General features: G+C 47.5%; 1 protein-coding gene across 1 annotated transcript; it reads left to right on the top strand.

The window, feature by feature from the left end:
• Window positions 1-308: 308 nt before the first annotated feature.
• LOC132161109 (regulator of G-protein signaling 4-like) lies at window positions 309-13,660 on the top strand. The gene is made up of 5 exons (XM_059570918.1): window positions 309-467; window positions 766-882; window positions 1,187-1,248; window positions 2,198-2,361; window positions 12,673-13,660. Exons 1-5 carry the CDS (start codon window positions 424-426, stop codon window positions 12,919-12,921), a joined length of 636 nt encoding a protein of 211 aa, XP_059426901.1. The 5' UTR covers window positions 309-423; the 3' UTR covers window positions 12,922-13,660.
• Window positions 13,661-14,138: the final 478 nt, after the last annotated feature.

Here is a 14,138-nt window from a genome sequence, read left to right as displayed (position 1 = left end):
TTTGACCTAAAAATATCAAAATGGAAACTACTGCGGAAACAAATTAAACAAATTTAATTTAATTTAAAAAATATTTTATTTTATTGCACACACGAATATAAAAAGTCTAAAAGCAAATAAAGCATGTAAAACGTGCAGGAAAAGTACAGTACACCACAAAAACGCCATCACATGTTTACTATACATCCCTAATTGATCTAGGTTCAACAAACTTCTTTCCTTTAATAAACTTTGGAAATTACCTTGGTATGGCGTCTGCTTTGTTTGTGCCTCTGCTGTGATTGGCTAGCTGTTGTGTTGTGAGGGCTGGGGCTGCATAAAAGCACAGTTGTAGGAGGAGACTGCATTGAGATTGTGAGGACCAGTGTTGCGACACTCAATACTCTTTTCTCTAGCGTTGGATTTGTATTACGCACCAGCACCATGTGTAAAGGGCTTGCTGCCCTCCCAGCAACATGCTTAAAAAGGTATGAACTTCCTTACTGGAAATTGTTGGTGATATTCTTATTTTTAGTTCAGGGTTCAAGATGATATATGTTTTCATACTCTGTATAATCTGAAGTAGACTGAGAGCAAAGAAGTTGTTTGGGTATCAAGATATTACAATTTACTTTGAGTACGTTTTTTAATGCCTGTGACATATTGGTTTAGTTGTTTAACAGAAAATATAAGTTCCTCAAAACCAGCTTTTGTTTTTCATAATTGGTTACATAACTGATTCTCTGAAGCCAAAAGATTTATTCAATTATATGTTTTCTCCAACAGCGCCAAAGACATAAAACATAAGCTTGGCTTCCTGCTTCAAAAGCCAGATCCACCTCAAGAGCAGAAGACTCTGGAGGATAAAGAGAAGGAGAAACCAAAGGTCACTGTGGTGAACAGGTAAAGTTGGACCAACAAAGCTTACTTTATTATATTATATTATATTATATTATATTATATTATATTATATTATATTATATTATATTATATTATATTATATTATATTATATTATATTATATTATATTATATTTAATAATCTTTTCTAATTTATATTAATACACATTTTTATATTATATATATTTCATATTTAGATATTACAGTAATTATTGAAGCTAATCTGATAATCTAATATAATAATCTAATTATTTACATTTACAGTAGCATTTATATTTTTTGTTTATTAATTCTTTCCCCTGATTTTAGAGTCCCTCTTGCTGAAATTGAGAAATGGAAAACATCATTTAATAACCTGATCAAAAATGAAGGTAAGTGTGAAGATTATTTAGTTATACAAAAAAAAATAAAAAGAAAATAATAAAATAAATAAATAAATAAAAGAAATAATAAATAATAATTCAATAAAAAAAAAATCAACCATCCTGATCAAATCTCAGAAACCAGCATGTGTTGATGATGAGCAGGCTGCAGCATAGTAATGATTTAATGAGAAAGCCTGAGACTTCTGCACAGACCCTTGTTTATTCGGCCTTGTATTTGCTGTCAAAGAGCCCTTGGCCTCATTAACGTCTCTGTTAAAAGAGACTATTATTCAGTCAGTCTGATAGGCCAAGACCATATTTTTCTCACGCCCCAGAGTGTATGCTACGTGTCCGCAGACTGCACTGGGGGCCCCTGAAGAGCTTGAGTGTTCTGCTCTGGTGGGCTACAGGGGTCATAAACCACTAGGACAGTCATAAGAGAATCCCTCCAGACTCAAAGTCCTGGCCTCTTCATTCCAAAACCTCCTCAGCATCCGCTCCCTAGGAATATTAAATTCTAATGGAGATTTGAATGCCTTCGGACCAGAGTTATTATAGTCTCCAAAAAAAAAAAAAAAAAAACTCACAATAAATGTTAACTGAAATAAAATATTGCAAACTTAAGCTTATTTCAGCTAGTTTCCATTTCTCCTATTCATTTAGTTTAACTTGATGCAATAAAAAAATGAAACAGAAATAAAAAAATAAATAGACAACAACAAAACTAAAACTAATATCAAAATGACAAAAACACGACAAAACCACTCAAATAAACTAAAATTAACATTAAAAACAGAATATATAAAAATTTAATTCAAGAACTGTAGTATCTCAATGATACTAAAATGACTGTTTCTGATAGTAAATCAGACATTATATTATATTATATTATATTATATTATTGACATATAATTTTTTCAGTATATTGAGTCTCACTGAAATTCTTTCCTTTCAGATGGTCGGAAGGCTTTCACTTCCTTTTTACAGTCTGAGTACAGTCAAGAGAACATTGAATTCTGGGAAGCCTGTGAGGATTTCAAGCAGACATCAGTGGACAAGATGAATGTGAAAGCTAAAAAGATATTTGAGCGATATTTTGAAGCCGATTCCCCTAGTGAGGTGAGAGTGCTGCTTGATTGGAGTGTATCTATTGCTTTATCCATATCTAAAATAGATGTCACAAGGTGACGATCTTTAGGGGCGGAACCAAAATTCGGGAAGTTTGGTTCCGCCCGGAAGTGTTTCCGCCCGGACCGGAAAAACAGAACACCGGAACTTCCGGTAGCGCCGTAAGAAGGAAAATCAGGGAATTCGATGCACCTGTGCCTAGTTAGGGACAGCGGTTGGTGATTGGAGGATACGCTGGACAAGGCAGTACTTAAGGCCAAGTTATTTCACAGTCTGGGAAGCTCTCTTTGGTGTGTGTGAAGCACTGGGTTGTGCCCGTCTTGGTACGCTGCTGGTAGCTGTCTAACTCTCTCTCTCCCTCAGGCTGGAATTGTATGATTGTGAAGACATCGCGAACCTTAAAGGTTGAGAAGTGAACAGATTATACGGCGAACTGAGACGACGTGAAAAAGGGGATTGGAAGTGGCATTGATGTGAGTACTAAGAGCCAGTCGAAAGTGCCCTGTATATTGACCTGGCGTTGTGTAGATCTCTCCAGGAGGAGGAGGGTGGCCCTACCCCTAATATAGTGTGGTGGGAGAGCCGAAGGAATACTTATTGAAGTAGTCGCAACGACGACATCACTAGCTAGGCCGCATATTCCATCGCCAGATCCGAACCAAGCGAAGTGAAGGAAGACGGGTGTCCTTTCCGTACACTGAGTGTGGTGGGTGAGTCTTCGTGCTGTGAAAACCTATAATTTTGACGTGGTGTTGTATATTGCTGTGGGCTGCTGTGTATTGCCGTGTGTCCTGTCAGATAAACCCCCGCCTTCACGCACTTCGGCGTGGGAGGACAAGGAGATTGCTGGTCCTAGCCTAGTTCAGTACAGTATATGTTGTGAGCGTGCTTCAGATCTCCGGAGATAGCACGGTACGCTGTGTCCAGCCCAGAGGTGAAAGCCATCCAAAGCAGAGTAACTGTGTTTTGTGTCCAAGTTGATACCTGTGGAGAGGAAAGGAAAGAGAGTGAGTAACACAAGGAGAAACAGAGGAAACCTGTACTTACAGTACGCTGTGTTCAGCCCAGAGGTGAGAGCCATTCAAAGCAAACTAACGGTGCTATTGTGCCCAAGTTGATATCTGTGGAGAGAAAAGGAGAGAGAGGTGAATAACACGAGGAGGAATAGAGCGAACCCTGTACTTACAGTACGCTGGGTCCAGCCCAGAGGTGAGAGCCATTCAAAGCAAACTAACTGTGCTATTGTGCCCAAGTTGATACCTGTGGAGAGAAAAGGAGAGAGAGAGTGAATAACACGAGGAGGAATAGAGCGAACCCTGTACTTACAGTACGCTGTGTCCAGCCCAGAGGTGAGAGCCATTCAAAGCAAACTAACTGTGCTATTGTGCCCAAGTTGATACCTGTGGAGAGAAAAGGAGAGAGAGAGTGAATAACACGAGGAGGAATAGAGTGAACCCTGTACTTACAGTACGCTGTGTCCAGCCCAGAGGTGAGAGCCATTCAAAGCAAACTAACTGTGCTATTGTGCCCAAGTTGATACCTGTGGAGAGAAAAGGAGAGAGAGAGTGAATAACACGAGGAGGAATAGAGCGAACCCTGTACTTACAGTACGCTGTGTCCAGCCCAGAGGTGAGAGCCATTCAAAGCAAACTAACTGTGCTATTGTGCCCAAGTTGATACCTGTGGAGAGAAAAGGAGAGAGAGAGTGAATAACACGAGGAGGAATAGAGCGAACCCTGTACTTACAGTACGCTGTGTCCAGCCCAGAGGTGAGAGCCATTCAAAGCAAACTAACTGTGCTATTGTGCCCAAGTTGATACCTGTGGAGAGAAAAGGAGAGAGAGTGGGTAACACGAGGAGAGACTGAGGAAACCTGTACTTACGCCGCTGCCTGTGGAGAAAGAGAAAGCGAGTGAGCACCCAAGGAACGAACTGTGTGAACCAGTACTTACTGTGAGCTGTAATCAGCGAAGAGGTGAGAGCAAAACCAAGCTGAACTAACTGTGCCTGTGTGTCCCAGCCGCTGCCTGTGGAGAAAGAGAAAGCGAGTGAGCACCCAAGGAACGAACTGTGTGAACCAGTACTTACTGTGAGCTGTAATCAGCGAAGAGGTGAGAGCAAAACCAAGCTGAACTAACTGTGCCTGTGTGTCCCAGCCGTTGCCTGTGGAGAAAGAGAAAGAGCGTGAGCACCCAAGGAACGAACTGGGTGAATCAGTACTTACTGCGAGCTGTAATCAGCGAAGAGCCGTTGCCTGTGGAGGAAGAGAAAGAGAGTGGGCACCTCGAGAACGAACTGTGTGAACCAGTACTTACCGTGAGCTGTATTCAGCGAAGAGGAGGAAGAAGGAGGGCGCTACGGATACCTAAGACTCAGGCCGGGGCCCGAGCCCCACGCCCCGGATCCCCGTGGCCCCCTTGCTCCCTGACCTCTTCCCGGCCATAGCCCATCTGGAGGGCCGAGTCAGAGTTTAGTTTTAATTGCCCTTTCCCTATTCCCCAACCTATTTTTAAATATTTAAATAAAGATTGTTTTATCACTTACTTGTTCTCGTGTTGTTTGGCCATTGGGTCGGGTTTGGGGACCTCCTCGAGGTGGAAGTTGAGAAGGGGTGTGGCTTAGTTAAAGCATAGCCAGCCCCTGGGTGTGACAGATTTGGCGTAGTCGGCAGGGTTTCCACCTCGAGTTGAGTAACCAAGGTCGTCCAATGACCGACAACGCGGGGCTTTCAGCCCAACCCCGTGCCATGCCCGTTTTTATGGGGAGCCCCTGGATTCAAAAATATGGGGGGACAGAATCCGAGGTACGATTGTCTGAATGGAAGGCTCAACTAGAGTACTTGGCCGACCTACAGGGCCTTAGTGCAGCCCAGCGGCTTCAATTTGTGTTAAACTCCCTGGATGGAGAAGCGCGGCGAGAGGTGCATGCCGCCCCCGAAGCCGTTAGAGCCAACGCCCAAACCGTGTTCCAGTTCCTCACTGAACAGTATGGTGACCACACCCCCGTAGCTGTCCTTCGCTCCCAGTTCTTCAATTGTAAGCAGGGCCCCCGCCAACCGATTAGAGCTTTCGCCCTGAGGTTGCGAGAGCAATTCGCCCGACTACAGACCCGTCGGGACCACGGGTTGGGAGATGGAGAGACTCTATTGCGGGACCAGTTTCTTCTGGGGTTGAAGGAGGGTCCGGTGAGACAGAGCCTACGTATCCAGTTTCGAAGGGACCCGGGTCTTACGTTCGAAGATCTGAAGAAAGAGGCACTGGCCCTGGAAGGTGATGAGACTGAGGTGAGTGGTTCCCCAGTGTGTGCGGTTGTCAGTGAAGTAGCACCAGCACAACCCGGAGGCCCTGACTGGAAGCAAGCACTGAAGGCTGAACTTTTGAAAGATGTCCGCGATCAGATGTCTGAACTGTCTAAAGCCCTCGTAGGAGAATTGCGCCAAGGACGGGCGCGGGAGGAACCACGGCCGGCGCCCCGAGACCGAGTGTACTCAGAGGGAGGCCGAGAGCCGTTCAGGCGCCCGAACCACTTTAACCGGCCCCGTTTCGAATGGGACGAGCAAGGGCGACCCATCTGCAACCGCTGTGGCAAACCAGGTCACTATAGCCGCCAGTGTGGGCCCCGCAGGGCGTCAGAAGGGGGTTTTTAGGTCGGCCGGCCACTGTGGGTCGTGTGGCCGGGACCCCTCGAGAAGACCCTGGAAGAGGATATGGCTCTAGGAGCCAGATGATTGGGCGTAGCCCCGTGGCGAAGGTGAGAGTGTGCGGCAAGGAGATTCAATGCCTGGTAGACACAGGCTCCCAAGTGACGTTGTTTGCTGAGAGTTTATCCGAAGAAGTGTTTGGGAAACAAGGGGCACCAGGGGCGGAGGCCCCCTGGCTTACTCTGAAGGGCGCAAACGGCCTCGACATCCCATATATTGGCTACCGATTGACGGACCTAGAGGTTCACGGAGTGATGGTCCCCCAGAAAGGTGTGATTATCGTGCAAGACCATTGTCTGGGTGCACATCGAGCCCTGTTGGGCATGAATGTCCTCGCTGATTGCTGGGAAGAGCTATTTCGGGCTAGGCCCGTATCGAAGATACCACCTGCAGAGAGGCCCAAGTGGGAGTGTGTGGTAGCTGACTGTCGAAGGGTGCAAATGAGCCAAGTCCGCAGGGAACAGGAAGAGGTAGGAAGAGTGATGTGTCGTTTTGCTTTGTCTGTCCCCGCAAAAAGTGAGGCTGTTGTGTGGGCGCGAGTACCGCCCCGAAGAGCGGGCCCAGAAGAGTGGGTGCTGGTGGAGCCCCATGTGGATTGTCCACAAGTGGAAGTGGCACGAGGACTATCGACGGTCCGGCGGGGGAGAGTCCCCGTGAGGATACGGAATGTACATCCATACGCGGTGCAACTACATCGGCACCAACGATTAGCCCGTCTGACAACGGTTACATCCCACCAAGTAAGGGAAGAGAGGGATATTAGTTTTCGTCAGGTGTGCCCCACTGTCATCGAGGTGGCCCTGACACAAGTAGACACCCCATGGGGTGGTATGGAGAGGAGTGTGCCGAGCCACCTGGCGGGTGAGTCGTTACAAGGGGAGGATTTAGAGCAGGCACAGACACAGAAGTTACAGGCCCTCCTTCGGAGATGGCAGCATGTGTTTGCCACCCACGATGAAGACTACGGATGCACCCAGGTGGTACAACATCATATACCTACCGGGGATGCAGGGCCCAGCCGGGAGAGGTATCGCCCAATTCCGCCCACTTTGTATACCGAGGTACGTACACTCCTGCAAGGCATGCTGAAGCAAGGAGTTGTTAGGGAAAGCAGCAGCCCGTGGGCGGCCCCCATAGTGCTGGTGCAAAAGAAGACGGGGGCTTGGAGATTCTGCGTGGACTACCGTAAGCTGAACCTCGTGACTAAGAAAGACGCTTTCCCTTTGCCACGGATCGAAGATTCGCTTGCCAGCCTCACGCAGTCGGCATGGTACTCTACCCTAGATTTGGCCAGTGGCTACTGGCAGGTGCAGGTGGCCGAAGCAGACCGGGAGAAGACTGCCTTTACAACCCCGTTTGGACTATTTGAATGGGACCGGATGCCTTTCGGGCTCTGTAACGCTCCGGCCACCTTCCAGCGGCTGATGCAGCGGTGCTTGGGAGGTCAGTTAATGGAGTCAGTATTAGTTTACCTGGATGATGTGATTGTCTATTCCCCAGATTTTGATTCACACCTGAGGCACCTCGAGGAAGTTTTTCGGGCCATGGAGAAGTACGGATTGAAACTACAGCCCAATAAGTGTCACTTACTACGGAGAGAAGTCAACTTTCTGGGCCACGTGGTCAGTGCGGCTGGAGTGTCCGTAGATCCTGGAAAGGTATCGGCCGTGAAGGACTGGAAGGCCCCGAGGACAGTGAGGCAAGTGCGATCCTTTTTAGGATTTGTGGGATACTATAGGCGTTTCATAAAGGACTTTTCAAAAATTGCTAAACCCCTTAATCAGTTGCTGGTTGGCACAGGTCGTAACCGGGGCCGGGGGTCGCCCAACGTAGACTGGGATGCAAATTGTGAGTCGGCGTTCCAGACATTGAAGCAGGAGCTGCTACAGGCCCCTATCTTGGCATACGCAGATTTCACAAAACCATTCCTTTTGTATACAGATGCCAGCAATCTCGGGCTGGGAGCGGTGTTGGCTCAACGGCAGGACGGAGTTGAGAGGGTCATCGCGTACGCCAGCCGGAGCCTCCACCCAGCCGAGAGGAACGATGCGAACTATAGTTCTTTCAAATTGGAGCTGCTGGCGTTGAAGTGGGCCCTAAGTGAGAAATTTAAAGACTACCTCTGGGGTGCCAAGGTGACGATCATTACAGACAATAGCCCATTAGTACACTTGCAGACGGCGAAGCTGGGAGCCGTGGAGCAGCGGTGGGTGGCCCAACTGGCCAACTTTGACTATCAACTACAGTACCGACCAGGGCGTGAACACACGAACGCGGACGTCCTCTCAAGGCTGCCCGAAGCGGAAAGCCCCGGAGGGGCCAGCCCGGAGGAGGGCTATATGGTAGGAGCAGTAGAGGCACCAGGCAGCAGACAAGAGGCCGTGCCTGAGAACTGGGGATGGGATCCCCGTCGGTGGAGGGAGAGACAGGCCAGGGATCAAGATGTGCGGCTGGTAAGAGAATGGCTGGAACAGGGCCGACGGCTGACGCCAGCGGAGAGGTTAGCCCAGACGGATACTGGGAGGAGGCTGCTGGGGCAATGGGACAGGCTGGAGCTGAGAGATGGCGTTTTGTGCAGAAGGGTCAGTGACCCGAAGTTGGGCGAAGAAGTACGCCAGATCGTGGTACCCGCAGATGAGGTAACGGCTTTAGTTTCGGCGTACCACAACCAGTTGGGGCATCAGGGACAGGAGAGGACCGTGTCCCTGCTTAGGAGATTCTTCTTTTGGCCCGGGCTAGAGGCATCGGTGCACGCCCTAATTCAAGCTTGCCCGAGATGCATATTGTTTAAGTCCAGACGGGAGGTCCGAGCGCCAATGGTACCCATCCATGCGAAGGCCCCCCTTCATATCATGGCTATGGACTTCTTGACACTGGGCCGACCACGAGATCGCTACCAGAACATCTTGGTAATAACGGATTTGTTCACAAAGTACGCTTGGGCTATCCCCACCCTCGACCAGACTGCAACCACCACCGCTACAGTTTTATGGCGGGCCGTCTTCCAGACGTTCGGATGCCCGGAGTTTCTGCACTCCGATCAAGGAGCCAACTTTGAGTCCAGGGTAATTAGAGAACTATGCCAGTTGTACGGTTGCACGAAAACTCACACCACTTCGTATCATCCTCAGGGGAACGGCGGCTGTGAGAGATTCAATCAGACCCTATTGGGGCTGCTGGGGACCTTGGACCAACAACGGCAGGACGATTGGGTGAGTGCCTTGCCAAACCTCCTACAGGCCTATAACAACAGTATACATAGTACTACGGGTTACGCTCCCACTTACCTGATGTTTGGCAGACACATACGAATGCCTACTGACCTGGTCCTAGGAGTGATAGCCGACCAAGAGGAAGCAAGTGTAACGGAGTGGGTGGGGCGCCATCACCAGCGCTTGCATTTCGCCTACGAGCAGGTGTCGAAAAGGATACAGACGGCAGGAGAGAAAAGTAAGCGGTTGTATGATCGGACTGCTAGAGAAGCCCCTCTACTGCCAGGAGAGAGGGTGTTGGTGAGAGATAATCGGCGGCAGGGGAAGGGGAAACTGAGTGACCGTTGGGAGGCCACCCCTTATGTAGTCTGCCGGCAGCAGAGGCCGGGGCAGCCGGTCTATACCATCCGGCCAGAAGGGAAGTCAGGCCCCGACCGTGTGGTGCACCGGAACATGATTCGCCCATGCCCTAACTACCCTGAAGCCGTGGAAGAAGTCCCCACGGAACCTGTACCAGCGGCCCCCTGGATTGAAGGTTGGGCTGTGGTACCAGGGAGACCCGTGGTGGCACCACCCCCGATCGCCCCGAGAGAACCAGAAGCAGCCCCTGAACAAGCTGAGCCCGATTCACCAGTGAGACGATCCCAGCGAGAGAACCGAGGCCGACCCCCTGCCCGCTATGGGGAGTGGACAGCCCGAGGACGTTCTAGGGACTAGAACGGATTGGCGGGGGAGGATGTCACAAGGTGACGATCTTTAGGGGCGGAACCAAAATTCGGGAAGTTTGGTTCCGCCCGGAAGTGTTTCCGCCCGGACCGGAAAAACAGAACACCGGAACTTCCGGTAGCGCCGTAAGAAGGAAAATCAGGGAATTCGATGCACCTGTGCCTAGTTAGGGACAGCGGTTGGTGATTGGAGGATACGCTGGACAAGGCAGTACTTAAGGCCAAGTTATTTCACAGTCTGGGAAGCTCTCTTTGGTGTGTGTGAAGCACTGGGTTGTGCCCGTCTTGGTACGCTGCTGGTAGCTGTCTAACTCTCTCTCTCCCTCAGGCTGGAATTGTATGATTGTGAAGACATCGCGAACCTTAAAGGTTGAGAAGTGAACAGATTATACGGCGAACTGAGACGACGTGAAAAAGGGGATTGGAAGTGGCATTGATGTGAGTACTAAGAGCCAGTCGAAAGTGCCCTGTATATTGACCTGGCGTTGTGTAGATCTCTCCAGGAGGAGGAGGGTGGCCCTACCCCTAATATAGTGTGGTGGGAGAGCCGAAGGAATACTTATTGAAGTAGTCGCAACGACGACATCACTAGCTAGGCCGCATATTCCATCGCCAGATCCGAACCAAGCGAAGTGAAGGAAGACGGGTGTCCTTTCCGTACACTGAGTGTGGTGGGTGAGTCTTCGTGCTGTGAAAACCTATAATTTTGACGTGGTGTTGTATATTGCTGTGGGCTGCTGTGTATTGCCGTGTGTCCTGTCAGATAAACCCCCGCCTTCACGCACTTCGGCGTGGGAGGACAAGGAGATTGCTGGTCCTAGCCTAGTTCAGTACAGTATATGTTGTGAGCGTGCTTCAGATCTCCGGAGATAGCACGGTACGCTGTGTCCAGCCCAGAGGTGAAAGCCATCCAAAGCAGAGTAACTGTGTTTTGTGTCCAAGTTGATACCTGTGGAGAGGAAAGGAAAGAGAGTGAGTAACACAAGGAGAAACAGAGGAAACCTGTACTTACAGTACGCTGTGTTCAGCCCAGAGGTGAGAGCCATTCAAAGCAAACTAACGGTGCTATTGTGCCCAAGTTGATATCTGTGGAGAGAAAAGGAGAGAGAGGTGAATAACACGAGGAGGAATAGAGCGAACCCTGTACTTACAGTACGCTGGGTCCAGCCCAGAGGTGAGAGCCATTCAAAGCAAACTAACTGTGCTATTGTGCCCAAGTTGATACCTGTGGAGAGAAAAGGAGAGAGAGAGTGAATAACACGAGGAGGAATAGAGCGAACCCTGTACTTACAGTACGCTGTGTCCAGCCCAGAGGTGAGAGCCATTCAAAGCAAACTAACTGTGCTATTGTGCCCAAGTTGATACCTGTGGAGAGAAAAGGAGAGAGAGAGTGAATAACACGAGGAGGAATAGAGTGAACCCTGTACTTACAGTACGCTGTGTCCAGCCCAGAGGTGAGAGCCATTCAAAGCAAACTAACTGTGCTATTGTGCCCAAGTTGATACCTGTGGAGAGAAAAGGAGAGAGAGAGTGAATAACACGAGGAGGAATAGAGCGAACCCTGTACTTACAGTACGCTGTGTCCAGCCCAGAGGTGAGAGCCATTCAAAGCAAACTAACTGTGCTATTGTGCCCAAGTTGATACCTGTGGAGAGAAAAGGAGAGAGAGAGTGAATAACACGAGGAGGAATAGAGCGAACCCTGTACTTACAGTACGCTGTGTCCAGCCCAGAGGTGAGAGCCATTCAAAGCAAACTAACTGTGCTATTGTGCCCAAGTTGATACCTGTGGAGAGAAAAGGAGAGAGAGTGGGTAACACGAGGAGAGACTGAGGAAACCTGTACTTACGCCGCTGCCTGTGGAGAAAGAGAAAGCGAGTGAGCACCCAAGGAACGAACTGTGTGAACCAGTACTTACTGTGAGCTGTAATCAGCGAAGAGGTGAGAGCAAAACCAAGCTGAACTAACTGTGCCTGTGTGTCCCAGCCGCTGCCTGTGGAGAAAGAGAAAGCGAGTGAGCACCCAAGGAACGAACTGTGTGAACCAGTACTTACTGTGAGCTGTAATCAGCGAAGAGGTGAGAGCAAAACCAAGCTGAACTAACTGTGCCTGTGTGTCCCAGCCGTTGCCTGTGGAGAAAGAGAAAGAGCGTGAGCACCCAAGGAACGAACTGGGTGAATCAGTACTTACTGCGAGCTGTAATCAGCGAAGAGCCGTTGCCTGTGGAGGAAGAGAAAGAGAGTGGGCACCTCGAGAACGAACTGTGTGAACCAGTACTTACCGTGAGCTGTATTCAGCGAAGAGGAGGAAGAAGGAGGGCGCTACGGATACCTAAGACTCAGGCCGGGGCCCGAGCCCCACGCCCCGGATCCCCGTGGCCCCCTTGCTCCCTGACCTCTTCCCGGCCATAGCCCATCTGGAGGGCCGAGTCAGAGTTTAGTTTTAATTGCCCTTTCCCTATTCCCCAACCTATTTTTAAATATTTAAATAAAGATTGTTTTATCACTTACTTGTTCTCGTGTTGTTTGGCCATTGGGTCGGGTTTGGGGACCTCCTCGAGGTGGAAGTTGAGAAGGGGTGTGGCTTAGTTAAAGCATAGCCAGCCCCTGGGTGTGACAGATTCTCATAAATCTCCATTATTATTATTATTATATATTTTTTTTTAGGTGAATTTGGATTCGGCCACCAGAGAGCTCACTAGAAAGAATCTGGAAAGGTGTGACGCATCGTGTTTTGAGGAGGCTCAGAGTAAAATCTTCACGCTTATGGAAAAGGACTCGTACAGGCGCTTCCTGAAATCCAAACTGTTCCTGGAACTGTCTCCACCTCTGTTGGACAACAAGCCCTGTAGTTTAGAGAAGAAAGGAAAACGTCATGTTTTTGACCTAAGTCAGTGCTTGCCTAGTTATGCCTAACCAAACCATCTCCTCCTAGATGAACAAAGAATATGAGGAACTTTGCCATAATGTGACTTCCACTCATTTGGCTTTGTAAAGCTTGTTCACGATTAAGAGTAAAAAGGTGGCATTCATTAGATGGTTCAGTCATTGTGATTGTAACACTTTTAGTTTTGCAGCAGCATTGAAAGTGTGTAGTTAATCACTGCTTGAGCACGACGGGTTTTGTGCAGGCAATGTTTTTACCATGAACAGAAATATCCTGCATCTACTCTTCAACTTTGAAATTCCATTGAATTGGCTTTGGGAAAACAATACACTTGATGTAGTTTACAACTAAATGACTGTTACAGACAGAAACAGATTTTTGCTTAGATTTTTATTTGAGCTCTTATGAGAATAGACCCATTAACATCACTAATAACCAACTGTATTCTCTTCACACTTGTAATGTTATTTAATCCGTATATATTTATATCTGTTTATGTATAAGCTCTCTTAACTTCATAGGTGCTGTATGTTCTTTCTACTTAAAATGTGAAATTTCCAGCATTCTCTTTTTGTATTGGCCACTCTGCATAATCCACAAAATGACAAGTGATTGTGATAAATGTGCATGTGCAATATGTTACCTGTCACTGCCAATGATTTACAGTGCGTTCCACAGTGAAACCGTGTCTTGGCTTTAAGGCAGACATTACATATCAAACCACAAATGCTCCTGTTTGAATAAACGGCCAAATGTGAGTTGTTTACATATTTGTTTACTGGTTCCATATGTATTTTTGTCATATTTATGAATAAAATGACATCATAAAATTCAAATGGTCTCATAATAGTAGATCCAACTGCTAATTTTACTTTTTAAAACAAAATGCATTTGAAGATTTATTCTTAAGATTTTTTAATATACCCATTTAAACATATGTGAAGAGTTTATATATAAAAGCCTATATATTCATATATAGAGAGAGAACAAAAAGAGTTATTTATGATACTATTCAAAACCTAAAAACAAAACTGGGAAGTCAACCATTCATATATCTTCAGAAAATAATTAATTATTAAAGTAAATAAATAAAATAATTTCTTAAAAACATTAAGTACTTTTTTTTGTATTTAAATGAAGACGTGCATTTGGTTACTCTATATTTCCTTACTGATTGCAGGATCGTGAAAGTTTTTTTTTTTCTAAGCTTCATGTCAATAACCATTATCTCTCAAAACATGATAAC

The sequence above is a fragment of the Carassius carassius genome, chromosome 17, assembly GCF_963082965.1.
Source record: "Carassius carassius chromosome 17, fCarCar2.1, whole genome shotgun sequence".
Taxonomy (NCBI): domain Eukaryota; kingdom Metazoa; phylum Chordata; class Actinopteri; order Cypriniformes; family Cyprinidae; genus Carassius; species Carassius carassius.
Note: the sequence above shows the minus strand (reverse complement) of the source record. Positions and strands in the feature narration are given on the sequence as shown.